This window comes from Cupressus sempervirens, chromosome 1 (assembly GCF_028749045.1).
Source record: "Cupressus sempervirens isolate cs-2001-9-10 chromosome 1, ASM2874904v1, whole genome shotgun sequence".
NCBI lineage: Eukaryota > Viridiplantae > Streptophyta > Pinopsida > Cupressales > Cupressaceae > Cupressus > Cupressus sempervirens.
The window spans coordinates 851,134,396-851,154,374 of record NC_143118.1 but is presented as its reverse complement, the minus strand read 5'-3'; the positions used below and the strand labels follow the sequence as shown (position 1 = coordinate 851,154,374).

Below are 19,979 nucleotides of genomic sequence, written 5' to 3'. Positions count from 1 at the left end.
TATATTTTTCTGGTTGGTTTTTTGTCCCGTAAGTTGGAGGGGTTTTCCCCAGATAATTCATTATGTTCCATGTTGTATATGTTGTGTCTTATTGTGCATTGTATTATTTCTGCTGCCTCACTTCATTTCTGATAACAGAAATCAACGTGGCAGACACTAGGGAAACGTAAATTAAAGTCAAAATTCCATTTCCAGAATCTGTCTATCAATAATAGAAGGAACTTAGCTTGATTTAAATTAAAGCCAATAACTTCATTCTGATATAAAAAATCAACATTATAGGTACTAGGGAAAAGTAAATTAAAATCAAAATTCCATTTCCAGAATCTGTCTATCAATAATAGAAGGAACTGGGCTTGGTTTAACAAACTCAGGCCTGGTTTTAAGATCAATACATGGTCTAGATACATACATGACCAAACCTTTAAAGAGTTAAACAATATCTTAAACACATTTTCTTCAAATTGTTATGGTGCTGGCTCAAATGGCTCAAAGAATAAATAAAATGTTAATATGTTTTCTATAGTTTGAATGTCTTACTGATTTCAAGTGTGATAAATTTCCTTGCACCAAACCATGCAAGATCTTTGAGTGTTTCGAAGGCCGACAACTGTTTTGCTGAATATGCATCACTGTGCAATTTTTTTTTTGATAGGTGACATTATTGATATTATATTGATATTAAAGAGAGAGATTACAATATTTGAAGTATGGCCAAATACCTTACTACCTTATATCTACCTGTCCCAAGGCCATACATTTTTACAAACAAAAACTGCAGAGTATTAACATCCTGTCAAAGCATAGACTGCCCCAACGACATAAAAACACCAGAGATGAAACAAAAAGGTGCACACATGCTGTCACCGATTGTCTCCAGTTTTACCATCTTCCTATGGCTAATCCTTGAACCAGCGAGCCGCCTCCTTGTGTGTGAACTATGAACGTTGGCGTAGAGCGATCGTTGAGCATAGAAAACCCTTGCCTAACCTAATGATGCTTGCTACAGCTTTCCCCCGCCTCTTCAAGCAATGAAGCATCCACAAAAACACCCTTTGCCGAGGATACTATCCCCTCCTTCTGTTCTTCTCCACGAGTTGATGGTGTAGGGGCTGCCCTGGAGCAAGTGTGCTCTTGCGCGGTGTAGGCTTCATGAAACTTCGCTTGCCCATAGTCGACACCCGAATTCTCCCAAGCAGAAAATCCACAATCTTTCTCCAGCCCTGGTCCGCCTTTGGGACATGCACTCCTTGTGGATTTGCAGAGGACCATACTACCAAGGGTTGAATAGATGACTCCCCACCACCAATCAATCTCCAAGGTGCCTCTCCCATCTCTACACCCACTCCCAAGACAACTCGTTCAATTATATCTTCCAACCCAAAAGACACTGTGTATCAACACAAGCTGCAACTACACGACGAACTTCCTTCTTCATTTTTCCCACCATTAGTGCCAGTGCCAAAAATAGAGATGCCACATCCAGGTTCAATCGCCGCTTCCAATATGCATCCAGGTACTCTTGTGCAAACATCTGTTGGACTCCCTCCAAGAAATCTGGATCATCAAAAACGAATATGTTCTTAAGGCGCTGAATAGTGATCTTACCCTTGTAAGTTTGCGTCTGATTCTTAGAGCCTAATGCAATATTTGCCTCCATTTTTGTCGCCTTTGATGAAAAACCTTGAGATTTGGCTTGTCTTCTCCTTGAATTTAACTTGCTTGTATGTCTCTGGAAACAAGCATATGTCGGGATGCCGAGAAATGATTTCACAATCTGACACACGCGATGGATTGGGATCTCTGCATGCTGTAAAATGATAAATGCCATCGGGGTTAGGAGTCATGATGTCTTCCCCAAGAAATCGGCAAGGATATAAAGATTAGTAATTATAAATTTGGCCAAACCATAAAAATTTCCCCCTTTGATCTAATACAAGGAGTCTAAGGTCCTCAAATATTTCATTATGAGTTCCCATAGCTGCATTTGCGACCATGTTAGCCAACATGTCCACCACCCTATTTGCTTCTCGGTAGGTATGGGAAACCTTGAAGTCTTCAAATTCCATTAACAATCCTTTGATCTGATGAATATTTTTATCAAGGTACCAAGCGTCCAACTTCCCTTTCTTAATGCCGTCAATGATTATTTCTGAGTCCCCTTCCAAATGGACTCTTCTAATGCCTAGTTTAGCTTCCAAAACAAGAGCCTCTTTTGCTGTACATTATTCAGCCACATTATTCGTGCCATCATGCAGACATTTTGCACGAAGGCAAGAGTGTTGCACTTGTAATCTCTTGCTACACAACCACATGTAGAGACTCCCGGGTTTCCCCTAGCCAACCCGTCAAAGTTAATTTTAACCCATCCTTCCTCTAGTGGTGTCCAACAAACCTTTTCCCTTTTTTGAATAGGATTAAGCCTGTCGAGCCCATAAATGTGTGGGAACTTGATTGTTGGGAAGCAAAACTGTAGATGTGTGTCATACCTTGTAAAAAACGAATGTTGAGGACTACACATCGAGGAAGTTGAAGAAATTGATTATGCTGTAGCCCTCTCTAACCGTTGCCCAAACCTTGGCCACTCATCCTAGAAGATCCTCCTATTCCTCTCTTTCCAAAGCTCCCACAACGTAATTGCCAGAATTATCCTCCATGCTGACGCAAACATCTGTTTGTTCTTCTTTGTTGGGCAAGCTTCCAGCCATCCCTTCAGCATGGCTGTTAATGGACTCACCCAGCCAAGTTTAGTCCTCATCATATCCCATGCCATTTGCGCAAACTGTAGTGGAGTAGCAGGTGGTCTATTTTTTCTTTGGCATTTTTACAAAGGGGACATCTAAAAGGGCCTTGGAATCCCATCTTTTGCAATCTTTCTCGAGTAAGAAATTTCCCATTATCTGCTAGCTAGGTGAATGCTCCTGCCTTGGGCAGGCACCCACTATCCCAACACAAGTTCTTTTCGCATGGGATTTGGTTATGAACACCCTCTAGGAGCTGATATCCTATTTTGACTGTGTACTTCCCACTCTGGGAGCTGCTCTAGATTAGATGATCCCTGTTCTTAGTTGAGACTAGCACTCTTTCCTTGAAGATTTGATCCAATCTTTCCTTATCTGCAATATTCAAATTTAAAGTAGACGTCTCCTTCCACTGTCCTGGCATAGCTTTGTTGTGGTTTGGGTTCTCAATGTAATCTTTAACTTTGATATCCCATTGTTGCTGAGTAGTATCAATAAGATGTCCTGAGACTCGTGACTCGTCTAATTGCTGACCCCTGTCCCACGAGTTTCTCAAGAAATCCGCCTTCGCACCATTCCTGACTCTCTAGGTCAAGTATGTTGTGATTAAATATTTGTAGTTCATTAGGAAGTTCCAAATTGTTGAGCCCCGGGGTGCATTTGCCATTGTCAAGATTCAATCTTACTCCATTCTATCAAGATATTTGGCTCGGAGAATCTTGATCCACCTCTGATTGCCAGCACTAAAAACCTGCCATACTAATTTAGCTCCAAGGGCAATATTAATGAAAGTCCAGTCCCATATCCCAACACCTCCCCCACCTCTCGGTCTGTAGACTTTTGACCATGTCATGAGAGAAATCTTTTCTCCATCCTGTGATCCATTCCACATGAATTTATGCATGCTTCACACAATAGTATGAATTTCTTTCTTCGAAATTTTGAAACATGCCATAGAGTAAACCAGCAAGGCTGATATAACTGCTTTAAGCATAGCAATCCTCCTTGCCAGTGTAAGCCATTGTCCCTTCCAGTTATCCATCCTTTTTCTACACTCTTCTACCAATTTCCAAATGAGGCCTTTCCCTACACCAAACAAAGGTGTGCCTAAAAATCTCCCTAGAAGTTTTCCGATTCTTACTCCAAAGGACTCTGCTATTATCCTCTGAGACCCCATTTCAATATTAAAAAAAACAAATTTCTGACTTATCCCAATTGACAGACTGACCTAAGGCCAAATTGTAGTCATTCATAACCTGTTGCATAACTTTTGCCTCTGCCATCGACACCTCCTTGAAGAGGCAAGTATCATCTGTAAGTTGAGAGTGAGTATAAGCTTCAAGCCCATTCGCATTCAGGATGCCTTAACACAACCCCAAAGCCCGCTTTCTTGAAATAGATCTGCCCAGAACTTCTGCCAAGATAATAAACAAGAATGGCGACAGAGGATCTCCCTATCTAATGCCTTTGCTGGTACAAAAAAAACCTTGGGGACTACCATTCACTAACACTGAGGCTCCGAAGTTGGAGATCACGCTCTTAACCCACTTCAACCAACCTTCACCAAAATCAAATTTCCTCAAACACTTCAATCAAGAAACCCTTGTCAACTCTATCATAAGCTTTACGAATGTTTAGTTTGAGCATCATTTTCCTCTCTTTGCTTTTGCTAGCAGTATGAATTGCCTCATGGGCCACAATGATGCCATCCACGATAATACTGTTCGGTGTGAAACCGCTTTGCTCTGGGGAAATAACAGAGTCCAACAACTTCATCCTATTTGCTACAATCTTTGTAATGATTTTATAAACTATATTACAAAGCGAGATGGGTCGAAATTCCTCATACCTTGCTGGGTGAGCTTTCTTTGGGATGAGAGCAATCAGCTTGTTGTTGAAGTCTTTCAAAATGAATCCATCCCGACTAGATTCTTCCACCACCTCCAACAATTCCAACTTCAGAAGTTCCCAGAATTTTTGGTAGAAGAAGGCCTGGAAGCCATCGGGGTCTCCACCAAGCCCAAAAATAGTAGCTTTGAGTTCACTCATCTTAATTGGATCCATGAGCATTTTATTATCGTCTTCAAAAATCATGCATGAAATTACATCTAAAATCTTCTCCTGAGCCCTACTTCTATCCAACGAGTATGCGGTTAACACTGCGTCTGACTTTCATCCAGCTATGGAAATACTTAGTATCTCTATCACCAACCTTAAACCAATTCTCCCTTGACTTTTGTTTACAAAATATTTCCTCCCTTTTTAATACTTCCTGATACTTGCCCATCAAATCTTGCTCCGTTTGGAAGTCCACTTCATCCATCCTGAATTCCAGAACTTCACTGTTTAGAGCAGCAACGTTTGCCTCTGAACATGCTCTCACTTGAAAGATATTTCCGAAGTGAAGTTTATTCCACTCAAGCATTTGCTTAAGGTGCCTAAGTTTGGAGAGGAATTGGAAAGTGGCATTGCCTTCCATTGTCGGTGCGTTGGCCCGCCAGAGCTGTACTTTTTCATGGAAACCTTCCTCCTTGAACCACAACAATTCGAATTTAAAAGGACATCTGATTGGGATACCATCTTGCTGCACCACCAATGAAATTGGGTAATGATCAGAGCCTGACAAGCCCAAAATTTCCTTCAAAAACAACAAGCAAAGGCTGCCATTCCCCTGATAGGCAGATGCTATCAAGTCTTTCTGCAATATGAGAAAACCCCTTCCTTCTATTCGTCCATGTGAAGTGACCATCTTTTGTAGGTACTTCCCAGAGCACGTTATTCTGTACAAAATAAGGAAGTCATCTTGCACAGAACCCAAAGAACGGGTACCCCCTTTCTTATCCACCGAACTTAGGGTAGCATTGAAGTCACCAGCAATCACCCTTAGCTCATTGCCCAAAGTGACACAGAAGGTTGAAATCTCCTCTCATACAACCTTTTCCTCCTCAGATTTAGTGGGCCCATACACATTGATTAGTACCCCTGCAAAGTTCACTGTCAAGGATGAAAATCAAAAAGCTTGCCAAAACCAATTCTTCACAACGGGCTCTCCCTTGAGGAGCCTTGGATTCGAAAGGATACCTAGCCCTCCCGAAGCTCAATCACTTCTACAATAAAACTTGATCATTTTTGTCTGACTCCAAAGACCTTAGCTACTTCCTCAACTTCCATCTTTGTTTCCAGAATGCAAACAATGTCCGCTTTTGCTTGATCAAAGGATCGCTTGATCAAGTGCCTTTTGTTAGGGGCATTGCAACCCTTGACATTCCATGTGAGTAGCTTCATGGCTGCCCAGGAGAGACAATGTCTCTCCCAGATCTCAAGCGGGTTTGACCGCACATATTCCTTGCATCTACAAGCAATTGTTGATTGTTTTTCCTCCCTTTTTTCTTCTATGAACCTTCCTGCTTCTTTTTATCCTTGTTGGATTTTGATTGAGAGATGGTATGCAGATCCGGAATCCCTAGGCTATCCTCTTTAGCCGATTCACCTTCTCCCAACAGTTCCTCTATCTCAGGGATCCCCCCCCAAATAGGAAACCACCATTTTAGTGGGTGATGAGAGACATTCATCCCCAACAACTTCCTCTTGACCCATTGGAGGGTCAAAAGTCCTGGACAATATAATGGGTTCAAAATCCTCCCCCTCCTCCTACAAATTTTCTCTGGGTTCAATGGAATCTTCTACCCTAACCTCCAACGCCTTATCGATATCCTCTTGTGCAGCCTTTACAATTATCTCCTTGTCGAAGCCTTGCAAATCCAAGTTGGTGGTATCTGCCCCCAGATGTTCGGGTTCCAAGATGCCCAATCTACTATCATCTTCCTTTTCCTACGGGCACTCCAGTCTCATAACCAGTTCATGGTCTAAGCTAGTCTTGATAATACCTTCATCCCTTAGAGGTTCAACCTCACTTGCTGTTCCTGAAGGGCCTGGGTTCCTGGCAGCCTCATTGGACCCACACTTCACTTGTTCCTTGCCCTTCGTTTTGGCCGTGCAGTCCTCCACTGAGTGACCCTAGATTTTGCAACTTTTGCATCAACTGATGGCTTCCTCAATCTCAATCTCCTGCTACAATAATCCTCTGCTGTTTTGATCTCTATTGCATGTGGGAGTAGGGGATAGGGTTTCCACATGATGCAAATCCTAGCATATTCGCTAAAATCTTTTTGCTCTATAGCTTCAGCTGCTTTGATAAACGTTCCCAATCTATCACCTATCATTTTAAAAATATCCTTATCCCAGTATTCATGAGGGAGATTATACAACCTGATCCAGATAGACACCTCCTCCACTTTTGCTTGTTTATGGTGAAAGTTGGGAACCCAATCTTTAACCCACTCCCTCCATCAAAACAAGTATGTTGAACATTACCCTAGTTTTCTCTTGCTTAGATTCCATTATGATCAGAAACAAACCATTAGTCAGAGTTTTGATTGTGATCTTTGGCCCCTAGGTGTCTGCAACCCATAGTTTCATTTTGACCAGCGATGGCCATCCTTCCCCCTATTTCATGAAGAAGGCCTTATCCCTCAACGATGATACCGTGGACTTCCACTCCTCAGAATCTATACGGATGTTAATCACCTTATGGTCCACTGTTGTTAGGGCGTCCTTAGTTAGAGGTGCAACTTTCAGCTGCCTTTCTTCCTCCCTTTTGACCTATTTCCATTTGTTTCCTGCCATCTTGGCCTGAGAAGAACAATCTTCCCTTTTCGGAATGAGATCCTCTTTCTTGTTCCAGTAATCTCCTCTCTAGATCTCCCTACGCCCAAAATGAGATTCAGCTTGGAACCTTGGTGGCTTCCATGGAAGCCTAATCCCATTGCGATGGTCGCTGCCCAACTGCAAGCGATGTCTTCTGCCATGGTCTCAAAACCTTGGTTTCCATTACCTCTTCGCCATCCCTCCAATACATATCACTGTGCAATTTTTATTTCTATTGTTTCGAATTATTAATATTTCTAATTTCACTACTCATTTTATAGCTTCAAAATGTAAATTTATTGTATTATAACCATAGTTGAAAATCTTGCCAAGGCTGAAAAAATACTTAGCAAAAATTTAGCTAAAATTTGATAACTTAAAAATTTGTGTAAATTTTATTAGAAATGCATTTTTTTTGCAAAAGCAATGAGGAGAAACATCTCATGAGTTAGTAAATGAGAAAACAAAATAAACAAGCTGAGTCTAGATGTATGGTAGCCTAGTCTAAAGCAAATTTACACTAGCAAATTGTTTTTGTACAAGTAAATAAAACATCAAAACTATTCACATTTCCTTTTCCTAGCTTTAGGAAAAACTAAGGGAGAGTTAGAGTGTCTAATCCTAGAAGTCCTCATTGGCTGCGCCTCCTCGCCTAGCATGACTGGTTGTGGCTCAACCTCCATCTTGAATGTAGATGCTGTTGGTATTCACAATGATTCCTCATCATTCTTAACCCCCTCATCCTCCTCTATGTCGTCTAGTGCGAATCCAACCAACTCCATAGATCCCCTCTCCAAATCATAGATTTAGCCAATCCAATCAATGTAGGCTGGTCTTGTGCTGCCCAATGACTGTAACAATCTATATCATCTAAATAAACTGGACCAACTGGTGTTTCCTCTACCTTCCTTGTGCACAAACAAAGATATATTGCACAAATACAAGGTCATTGAGGTGTTCCTAAGCTAGCTTATACTCTTCTTTGTAAAACAGTGAAAAATCAATAACAATTGTCAAAAAAAAAGCAATTTGGAGTGCTTAGCAAATGCCAGTATCGAGTTCCTATATACCTAGATGCATGTAAAAGAAGAAAAATGATTTAAAAAAACTAAGAAAAAACTTGGAAAATGTACCCAGGAATCCAGATTTTCTTTGAAATCCATTTCAGATGACTAAAATTGTTGCAATGACCTTGGAGAAGCCTGGGAAGCTATTTTTTTTCTCTTGACCAGCAAAAGAGAGCACAAAAAAAAAGGAATTCAAAGCCACTTTTTGCTGTTCTAGATCTTTAATTCTGCTGTAGCCAAGTTTTTACTTATCGACGAGTAATCTGTGAGTTTTGTATCTATGTTTATACCAGTTTGAATTTTTTTTTTCGTGGAGTAAAAACTATAGTATTGAATGGAAGGTAAACTTGTATTTGTAACAAATTTTCTTGGAGTAAAAGCTATAGTATTGAATGGAAGGTAAAATTTTATTTATAATAAAATGTAGACGAAGGTGCAGTATAAGAGGAACAATTTCTATGATAAGGATCGAAGAATCTCTGATACCAAATGCAATTCACCTTTTCACTCAAGTAAAACAAAGCAATATAATATTTGTACCACAAATATATTAACCAATGAACTTTAATAAATATTAATGTGTACCAACAATCACAGGATAGAACTGTTGTAATTTGAATCTTTAATAGTTAATAAATAAATGGAACAATGACTGGAAATAAAATTGGTTAATACATATATGTTAGTCATGGAGAGGCTTTGTCTGGCTTTGTCAGTTGTAGGTATTGGCTTTTTGTGCGCAAGAAGTACTCCAGGAGGATAAAATTCGTATCTAGAATTAACAAATATAGCCCTGGCTAGGAGACTACATAGCTCTATCTTTAATCTCTCTATAATTTTACGGGTTTTAATAATGCCCCAAGCTGCAAGTGGTTGCAAAAGTCACACCCTTTCATAACTATATTATTCATTCATATGTTCTTTTATTGCAATTTTGTTTCACAAGAAAAGTCCTGTAAGACATCAGTCTCTGCTTGGTGGTTGTTTTTAATTGACTCTTTGATGGATTGTACTTGTGCATGAATGTTTAGCAAAGGATTTTGTGCTCAAAATTCAGGAAGATGCATCACATAGAATATAGTGAATATGTATTATCCTATCCAAGAAGTTGGAAGGAGAGAGCAATCAATATAGGCTTGCATCGATATGTGTAGTAAATATAGAGAGATGAACAATTAAAGATACATTCAAACCTATGTTCCATTTTATGAAAATAGCTACATACATGTGGTCTTTGAGAAGAGGCAAGCAAATTGTTGTATGAAGAACAAAAACTAAAGAAGAGCCTTCTCCAAAGAAAATAGTAAGTTAAGTGAGATAAATCAATATTTATAGCATGTATTCTAAGTATCTAGTAATCAGATTGCATGGTTGTTGAAGATTGAAGTGCATTGTCGTTGATCAGTTATATTGATGTGTCTTTCTATGGAAAGAAACATTACTTAACAGTAATCTTGGTTTTCAAGGCAAAATAATTGTCTTTTAGTTCAAAGTTTCAATAGTTTAGTGGATTGGTTTTTAAAACGGTAGATCAATCTTTGTTTATTGTCATTATTTGTGATTTATCATACCTATTTGTAAATATTTTTGTTGGCAGAAGGCATATTATACATCTAGTAAAAAATGGTGTTTGAATACAATCTGTTTGAAAGTGGACAGGTCTCTATTCGTTTGTGATTTCATAGAAGAGTATTATATCACACATACAGATATAGACATATTTTTTTGATTCCATTGTCAATCTTTTAAACATAATCTTCTTTCGAAGTTATCTAAATCTATTTGAAGTGTTGCTAATTTATTGGTCATAATTTGTTGATTTATTCTTCGATATTGTTGGGAAATTTGATTGTGTGGTATCTTATTTAGTTAATGGAAGAAAACTTGTAGATGAGTTCAATATACTAAAATTTAATACTGCTTTTGGTTGAGCTACAGAAAGCAAGTGAAAGAGTTCTAGTTATGAAGCGGGAGCTTGAGGTTCTTGGCGACAAGATCAGGGATATTTGCAACTTTTATTGCGGAGTCCTGAGACTAAAAGATTATAAAAACAAGGAGGATATTACAAAAATGTTGAAAATTCATGTTGAAAAGCGATCACTAGCTACCCTTATTCTTAAGGACATCCAAGTAGGTTACTTTTGCATTATTATGAATTCAAGTATTGTACTTCCTCAACTATCTTCTGCTTTTCCTATTGGGAGTAAATTATTTAAATTTGCATAAATAAATAATACTCATCTATTTGCAGCATTGGATTGTGAAGGACATAAAATATAAGCCTGGCTATCGTTTTATTGAGCTTGCTTACTCCGATATTCTATATCAGAGGTACACCAACTCATTTTGATCTTATAAATAATTTGGACACACCTAATAGTTTTCCACAACTCATCTAGGTAACCTGTGAAGTGTCTTCTAGAAAAAAAAAAAAAAAACTTTGGCAAATCTTTTTCAATAATGGCTTTTTTCTGAAAAAAATTGCATTTCCGTATATCTAATAGTTACTAGGTAAACCTACAAATCATGAAATAATACACTTTAAAATAAATGTTTTTGTTGTAATTGATCAAGGTTTGTGATTGAGGGAGATGGCCCAGATGCAAATGTTTTCGCTAGTAATAGGCTAGATAAGAAGATTGTTGAGAAGGTATATATTTGAACTATTTCAAATTAGATGGTAATGGAACTTGTGTAGCTAGTTTCTCACTTATTTTCTTTTCTAAATCCAGGTCTTTCCCTTATCGAATGCTATTGAAGCCTTTGGATTTGTTCTTGACTTGAAGCAAAGTCTCAAGATTGGGGGGCTTGGAAGTATTTGCCAAGTAGTTGCAGTAAACATTTCTCCTTTATTACTTCAATTGTTTTTCCCTTACTTAATTTGTGAACTTATTTTAAATGCCATCTAGTTTCATTGTTTAAGGCTTATTCAATATAGCACTGCAAGTGTTATTATTTTGTATTCATTAGAACAACTTCTTCTGTATATGTGCAATAATAGTATGTAGATTTGAACTCAGAGAGTACTTGGCAAGCGCAATTTTTTAAATTTGGAGAAAACATGACAAATACTCGACAAAAAACTCATCATCTTACCAAGTACTAACAATAAAATCTCTTAAAAGACGTTTTTTTGTTTTTAAAATTCTATTATGAAATTTATTAAATAAAAAATTGACATCTTGAAAGAGAAAACACACGGTTTTATAGAAAAGACGTGAAAAATGCATTTTAACCAATCTTCTACCTGCATCAACATTTCGCCCATGTTTTTTGTGTGTTTATTGCTAATGTTGTAGCTTCAGTGAGATTAAATTGAGCTAGAGATATTCCTTCTATGGTTATTGGTTAACCATCAATTAGACAAACTCTCATCTATATATATATATATATATATATATATATATGTTATATATTAATGTTTATATTTGTTTAATTGATGACTAATTTATGAATTACCATTGAGATGTGTCTTCACGAGACATGTCTCTTCTATGCATATTTATATAACATCCAAATCTGCATTGGAACACACAGTAATAATGGCAGTGTTATTATATTTGCTGAAAACAATCCTACAAAACTTAACATGGTATCAGAGCTAGGCAGGCTGCAAATGTAAGAAAAGGAATAAAGATAAGAAGAGAGATAATAGAATATATCGCAGATGATGTTGCACATATTGTAGAAGATAATATACATCAGATGTCACATCCATTCACATTGTAATGACAAGGATTCAGACAGATATATATGGAGATAATTCCCCATGGAATGGATTGATCAAGTGATAGAAGACAGTCTTTGGGCACCAAATGGGTTCTATTAAAGAGTGCAGATCGAAAGAATCTTGAAACATGGTCATCAAAATCCTACCAAATGCAATGAATAGGAACTTATGCTAGATGCCCTTGCAAATATGAATGTGATTTATGGAATTATGGAAGATGTATAGAATATTGTAATGTGAGATTGTTAAGGCCTGCTTGAACAAGGATATGTAAGAAACAACCTTGTTTGGGTATCAATATTCAACAAAGAATGTGGCCTGTTTGACATGTATGTTCTCATAGACACGTGTGCTAAATATGGAAGAATGAAGGCATAAGTAAACATAGTTTTTCTTTCCAATGCTCTTAACATGCATGGGTTATTAAATCATGAAGGATACCTTCGAATTGCTTGATATGCATCATAAAATTCTGGTCTGGAAGAGATGATGTAAATAGCATCTTACAGTAGCATGAAGACCGTTAAAGGATGATGTAAATAGATGTCGTGTCTTGTCATTTCATTTGGACAGATTCCATTTTTATTATGTATTTGTAATTTTTTTTTGACAGATTACATGTATTAAGTTTTTTACCATCAACGTTTCAAATCACACTACGTGATCCATCATCAGGATGAAGAGCAAGAGATGCAAAACAGAGTGAGTTGTAGATGTTGACTGACCCAAAAGATAAAAGGACCAAGGCAAGAGAGATTGCACACACACCAAGGTTGAAAATTACTAGAATAATAGAGTAGATGGTTGGACAGGGGACCACAAGGATCACACTCCAAGGACAACATAAAAGAAATAGAAACTAAAAATGAGAACAAATTAAATAAAATGGCATTGCAGGTCATCAGGACATTTAATGTTGAAGAAGTCAAGTGTAGGTTGTTAGTTGTTGAATAAGTCTTGATGAGTTGGGTTTCTCCCACTTTTTGCTCTCAGACCCTCACCTGTAAATAAAGGGGGGTGCTCATTGTAATTTTATCTTTTGTTATTGCAATAAAACTCTGCTAGTTTGTATATATGCCGCCTAAGACTTTGAACTTAGATGTCAATTAAATTGCTTTCAATAAAAGAGACAACTTGCTTTCAGAAATTGTGTTGATTCAAGGTGTAATGTGATGACATTTTCAGGATATTGATTGTGAGTTTTTTGCTTTTATTTAAGAGGTATTTGAACTTAATCTTGCAGACTTTGAACTGCATATTTCTTTCAGAGTTATAATCTGGTTTCAGATTTTGTCTTGTGGACTTTGAGCTGCTTATCGAGTCTGAGATTACATAGGACACTGAAGCAAGGGAATTTGGCTTGGAGATTTTGTGTTGCTCCATTTGTGTATGCAGGATGAAATATGTGTTGGACTCTTTGAGCTGCACATGTGTTTCATTCTTGTTCTCAAAATCTCATAAGGAGCCATATAAAGACTTTGAGCTTTCATGACATTAAATGTTGGTATGCTGAAGATTATTCCTACGTCTAATTTTTTGTTTATCGGAATTATTGTTCCAATAGATACATAGTAAGTAAATTACACTTAGAGATTGTATTGAAATAGTAACATCTATTCTGAAATAAGAGAAAAGGATGAGTTTTCCACCCTGATTTAGCTTAGTGTAAAATTAAATAGTAGTTCAGTGTTTTGTTGATTCCAGGAGCAATAAGAGTGGGGGAGCTTTCAATAAGAAGTAGGAACACCCTATGGCTGGAACCGTTGTTTTATAATTTATCCTAAAAAAATGTCAGTTGAAAAATTTCAACCCAACAATGTAGAGAATTGGAGACTTTGCTTACAAACTTGATTTACCATAACATAGTAGGATTCATAATGGGGCATTTGAACAACACACTCCTTTAGTAGAACTGTCTCCTTTGGATGATGAAGTAAAGTTGATTTTGTTCTTGAAACCATCAGGGACATTAGAGAAAGGAAACTGAGAAGCAAGAGCATAACAAAATATTCAGCGTCATGGGAATAACATCCCTACAGAAGATGTTACCTGGGAAGGTGTAGAGATATTTGAGCATCCCAATCTACAATCACTCGTGGACAAGCAATTTTGGAAATAGCAGATTTTCATGTCCTTTTTTGTAAATTAAATTAATTTGAATGTCTGATAGCCTATTTCTTCATTTCTTACAGTTAAGGAGGTAAAGTGAGAACTGATTAAAAATAATATCGTACGTTTGGTCCAGAAATATGTATTTATAAGGACAACTTAAATATTGTTATTGTAGCATGGCCATCAGAATGAAACATCATATGGCCTGTATAATATTTAATTCAAAAAATGTTTGGAGACTTCTAGGAAGGAGAAGGGAAAAACTTAAGGGGGCCTAAACGAATTTATAAAAGAGGGTGACTACATTGGGATTTTTCCAAAACTACGGTTTGAGATATTTGTACTCTGAAAAGTTCTGTTTTTGACATTTAACTCTGTTCAAATGAAGCAAAACTGAAAAATAAAGTAATTATAGTATACTATAGACAGCAACTAACTGCACAGTTTTTATTTCTAGGTTTATATTATACTATAGATGGTTGGTATGAGTTTTCCACAATCCATGAAATATTTATTTATCTTCTTATGCTCACCTTTTTAAATTATTTTTCATTTTTTAGTTCTCTCATCACATCTTCCTCCTTTGTAAGATTTTATCTGTACCCTTAGATAGGAAGATAATTTTTTTTAGCTTCTTATCTCATTTTAAAAAAATCTTTTAGTTCTTTTCTCTCATTACATTTGCCTCTTTTATAAGGCTTTATCAGCACTATGGGATAAGAAGATCAATATTTTAATTTTTTTATCTTCTTAGCGCCCTCCTTATAGTTATTTTAAACTTTTTTTAATACTTTTAGTTATCACAGCTCCACCCTTATAAAGCTTTATATGCACTCCAGTTCTATAGTATCCTCTTCCTGATGATGGATCACTAAGTGTGATCTGGAACATCAAATGAAGAATATACACAATTTAATCCAAAAGCTTTCATTCTAATTATAGATGGTTCTTTGAAAAAATGTAGTTGTAAATAGAGTAAGATACATATAACACCTGGGAGTGCAGTTGCAAATTGATTTATTCCTTCATTTGTGTTTATGATAGGTCTAATGATCTTAATGTAGCTTGTCTTACAATTACTTTGTAGGAAACACGCTTTCTTTATTGCACTTTGGTAGATGTGCTTGAAGAAGTACAAACATGTCGGATGAGATTACAGAATCTCTCTTTTACTCAGTTTGTTCATACCTCTGGTAAGTTTGTGCACTGAATGCTTTTCTTACAATAATTATTTTTAAGTAAACATCTCTAAGGATTATTTGGCTTCTGAGTGTGCAGGTGAAGAGCTGCATTTACAGTTAATATTTATTGACTGCAGAATGGGACTGAAGGCCAGAGTTATGCTCGATATGAGTAATCTTCGGTGGTGGGACATCTATTCTTTAGCATTTAAAAATTATTTAGAATGCTTTTGTATCTGTGTATAACATGGTTTAAATTATTGTTTCAAATGTTTTTGAATATATGCTCATAATGTTTATCTGGTGTGCTTTTCAGTGCAGTGTACCCTTCCGATATTCTTCCTTGCCAAATTGATATTGAATTATTTGGGAGGCAGCCACAAGAGTTATTGATTTTGGAGGAATTACACGAATTAACAAGGGCCTTAAAACCAGGTTATTCAAGGATAAAAGACCTCTGTGGTTGCATCTCCAAGGTTATTGGAAGCAAGAGATAATCCATAACCCTATGTACTCTTCAAATTTGATCTTCCGTGTTGACAATAATGCTGGGATATTTCAAATCTTGTCTTTTTATCACCTTCAAACATTTTAATGCATCTGATTGGCCTGGCAATTTTATATCCCAGCTGAGGCAGTGTTGTGCTGCTATAAGGTAACATTGTCATGTCTAATGACAAATTTATGCTGAGAAATCTGTAATTGATTTGCTTTATTCAATAGGAAGTAGGAATCCATTATTTTTGCCTTGGTTGGATTTTCAATTCTGGTAAAGGTTGAGTTTCCATCTTCAACTAATCAACTAGGAGTCACATGCCTATTTTCCAAATTGGACTGTTTACAATGGACAACTACTCTTTCCATTAAGACAATTATAAGATAGAATAGGTGATTTGATTTGAATCAATTGTTTCATGATTCATCCAATACTTGTCAAGCAATGACAGTAGGATACCATGATACATGTGGCAGGATGGATAGTAAGTCAGAAAACCCTTTTCTCATTTAAAGTAAAGGAGGTTTTTAAGGAACTTAAAACCGTTTACAAAGTGTTGTCTAACATGATAAGCACAACCAACCAACGGCAAACAGTTAATTACAATGAAACAGCAGGTTTTGAAGGGACCTCATAACCCTTTACAATATGTTGTCTAACAGTATAAGCACAACGGTAGTGAACCACCTGACTACAGGGAATCACCAACAAGTTTTAAAAGGGCCTTGAAACTCTATACACAGTGAAACAATAGTCAAGCAAACCTAAATCAGGGGACCTCAAATTCACAATCAAAGAACAACATAGACACCAATAGGTACCTAAACAATGTCTGCATTTTTCCTATCAATCCTCACAACCAACCAACAACAAACCAGCTAACTACAATGAAACAACATGTGTTTAAAGGACCTCAAAACGCTTCATAATATGTTGTCTGACAGGATAAGCACAACCAACCAACACTGATCCACCTGACTACAAGGAACTGCAAAAAAGTTTTGAAAGGGCCTTGAAACTTAGTGAGACAATAGTCAAGCAAACCTAAACCGAGGGACCTGAAATTCACAAAGCAAAGAACAAGGACACCAATAGGTAGCTAAACAATGTTTGATTTTTTAAAATCAATCCCCACCCCTTGGAATGAGAGTTTGAAATCGAGTTAGCTGATCTTTCTTGCTTCTTTGGACAATTATCCGGGAAATGACATCCCCCAGACCAATTGAATTGGGAGAAGCAACATTGGAGACCACAAATGAAGAGTATTCAATGGATTCGAAAAGTTTATTAATTGAACAATGTCACAAGACCTTCCAAAGTTCCCTGACGTAGTCATTAGTATAATCAACTTGAAGGGAAGACTAAAACATGAAAAAAGCCTGAAAGAGAATGTAATGGTCAGTCTTTGGCTAACAATCAGATGTAAAATCCAAACATGCAAGAACAAAGATTATTCTAAAATGCTAAAGATGGAAATTAATTAATTTTTTTTGATATTAGAATAGTTCAGACAACTTGATGCAATCGCTACAACTGAAAACATTCAGCATATATGTTCAGAGATAATGTTCTTCATCGACTGTACAGCAGGTTGGATGATAAGCAAAATTATACATATCAGAGTCCTCCACAATAACAAAATGGGAGTCAAGAAGTAGACCAAAGCGTATATCAGTATCATCCAAAGGACAATTTTTTTAACTTCACAATACATGTTAAGGAATTATAAAATCAGTCTTCGTGAGGGCCCCATCCATCATTGGCTTTAAGGGATTCAAGAAATTCTACAGAAAAGAATTCATCATTCCAACCTGCGAGCACATGATCATTTGAAGCATCATTTGCAGGTCCCGCAACACACTCAGATTTGTTACTTTCTGGGACAGGATTCTGAATATCGGAAGAGACATTAAGCTCTTTCATCATGTTTTCAAGCTGGTCCAATTCCTCAGGATATAGCAAAACTTTGTACTGATCAAGATAACTGATTGCTTTGACATCCTCTTTACGAATAAGCAGTAATCCATCACGAACTAGCATCATAAACCGAGCCATAGAAATTTCCAATGAAAAAATGTTCGAGTTTTTGTGTGAACTCATTAAGCCTCCTATCATTCCTCTGAAAGACCTCTTCATTTCTGGCTTTCCATAAGAACTACAGGATTTCATAAGTAAGAGTGGACCAGAAATAGTTATGTTTAGAGTCAAACATTTCAACATAGCCAGCTAAGATTTCACTTCAACAGAGGGCAGGTTTGGTATTCCATAAAAGCGGACTTCCCACAAAGATAGACCAAATAATAGTAGCATAATCACACTGAAAGAAAACATTTTCAAAGGTCTCAAAGACAGTACACATATTACATTGAAGAGGACTGAGACCTAGAGAGTCTAAATTGGATCTCATGGCAAGTTCTTAAATTAACAACTATCTAAAACACAATTTTTTGGTTTCAACATTGGATTGCCAAAAATATTGAAAAAATGATCAATCGGAAAAGGGGCAATTGAATCCCCAACCCGGGATCTCTCTCTGGTAATTGTCTGAATCTGACACAAGCATCATATAAATTTGTAGAAACATCACTTACCAAAGATCCATCACACCATTTCAACCGCCTTAGGAAGCTATACTAGTCTATCAAATTAGAGAACTTGAGGTTACCAACTGCCTTTAGAATTTAAGTTTTCTTTTGAGTATGAGGAATACCAAATATCTCTCTAATTTCCTCCCAAGTTCCCAATTGATCATTCCAATGTTTAGCTAAACAACTTTATCATTCAAAACTAAACCCCACCAAATTGATCAGTGAGTTACAAGATAGGATGGAGATGATAGCAGATCTGGCTGAAAGGTGTACCTTCACATGAGACCAAGCCTTCCATAGAGTACAAAAGATGTTAGAGCCAAAAATCTTAACTTTGAAGTCCCCCAACGACATATCACAATAGGGAATGTTTATCCATTGTTTACCTTTATACACAGAAGAACATTAGTTATTATTCCTAATTAGGACTTAACATGGTTCATTGCCATGAAAAGCATTCAAAATCCACTTAGAAGCAAGAACAATAACATGTTTTTTAATGTCCTTTAATCCCAACCCCCCATATTGCTTGGGTTTACAACACCAATTCCAATTCACACAGTTTCTTCTCTTATTACCCATACCATCATAAGAAGTCTCTCAAAATCTTTTCAATCTTGTCAATTTGATAGTTAGCAAGCAACCAAGTTGAAGCGAAGTATAAATGATGAACAACTGGTATTTTGCTAGCAGGAGAAAGATGACATGTTTGCCACTTTATATGTTTTCTTTGAATCTTATCAAATAATTAGAGCCACATATCTTTTGTTGAAGGATCAATGGCAAAGGGAATGCCAAGATATCTAACAATAGTTTTGGGACCTTTCCATTGCCAACCTAAAGAATGGATATACTTAGGAAGGTATCTAGTCCAACCTAGGACAAAGGAGTTGAGAGGGCAACTTTGGCACTTGAGGCTAGACAAAAGAATGACAGTCTATCCATAACATTGGAAAAGTTAGCTTCATATAACTTCAAGGATAAAGCAATATCACAAGGAAATTGAGAGTTAATAAGCACATCCTCATTTAGAAGACCAAGACCTTTAATGTTTGGGCCAAGAGAGGGATGCCTGAGGATATAGTACAAAACAAAAACAACAATGACAAAGAGGGAGGGGGCAATAGGGCAGACCTGCCTAATTGATCTTTTGAGAGGGATGGGATCAGTTAGATTTCCATCCACATCAATGACTGTAGAAGAGTTTCTAAACATTTCTTGAATCTAGTTGCAGAAGAAATTAGGAAAACCAGAAGCTTTTCTATTCTATCATAGGCTTTTTTAATGCCTAGAAGGATCATTGCCATGTTCTACTCTTCCTTGTTGGCCTAGTGCATTGCTTCCCATCTTGTTATAA

The 19,979-nt window shown here is 36.9% G+C and overlaps 1 protein-coding gene across 2 annotated transcripts in view; it reads left to right on the top strand.

The window, feature by feature from the left end:
• Positions 1–16,286, top strand: part of LOC149580517 (uncharacterized) — a 46,592-nt gene extending 30,306 nt beyond the window's left edge. For both annotated transcript variants that reach the window (XM_089791621.1, XM_089791629.1), the window contains 7 exons: positions 10,454–10,645; positions 10,767–10,846; positions 11,090–11,165; positions 11,248–11,349; positions 15,445–15,550; positions 15,636–15,723; positions 15,855–16,286. In XM_089791621.1, coding sequence (XP_089647747.1) covers positions 10,454–10,645; positions 10,767–10,846; positions 11,090–11,165; positions 11,248–11,349; positions 15,445–15,550; positions 15,636–15,723; positions 15,855–16,035 — 825 coding nt within the window. In that variant the 3' untranslated portion in view covers positions 16,036–16,286. The remainder of the gene's footprint in view (positions 1–10,453; positions 10,646–10,766; positions 10,847–11,089; positions 11,166–11,247; positions 11,350–15,444; positions 15,551–15,635; positions 15,724–15,854) is intronic.
• The last annotated feature ends 3,693 nt before the right edge of the window (positions 16,287–19,979 follow it).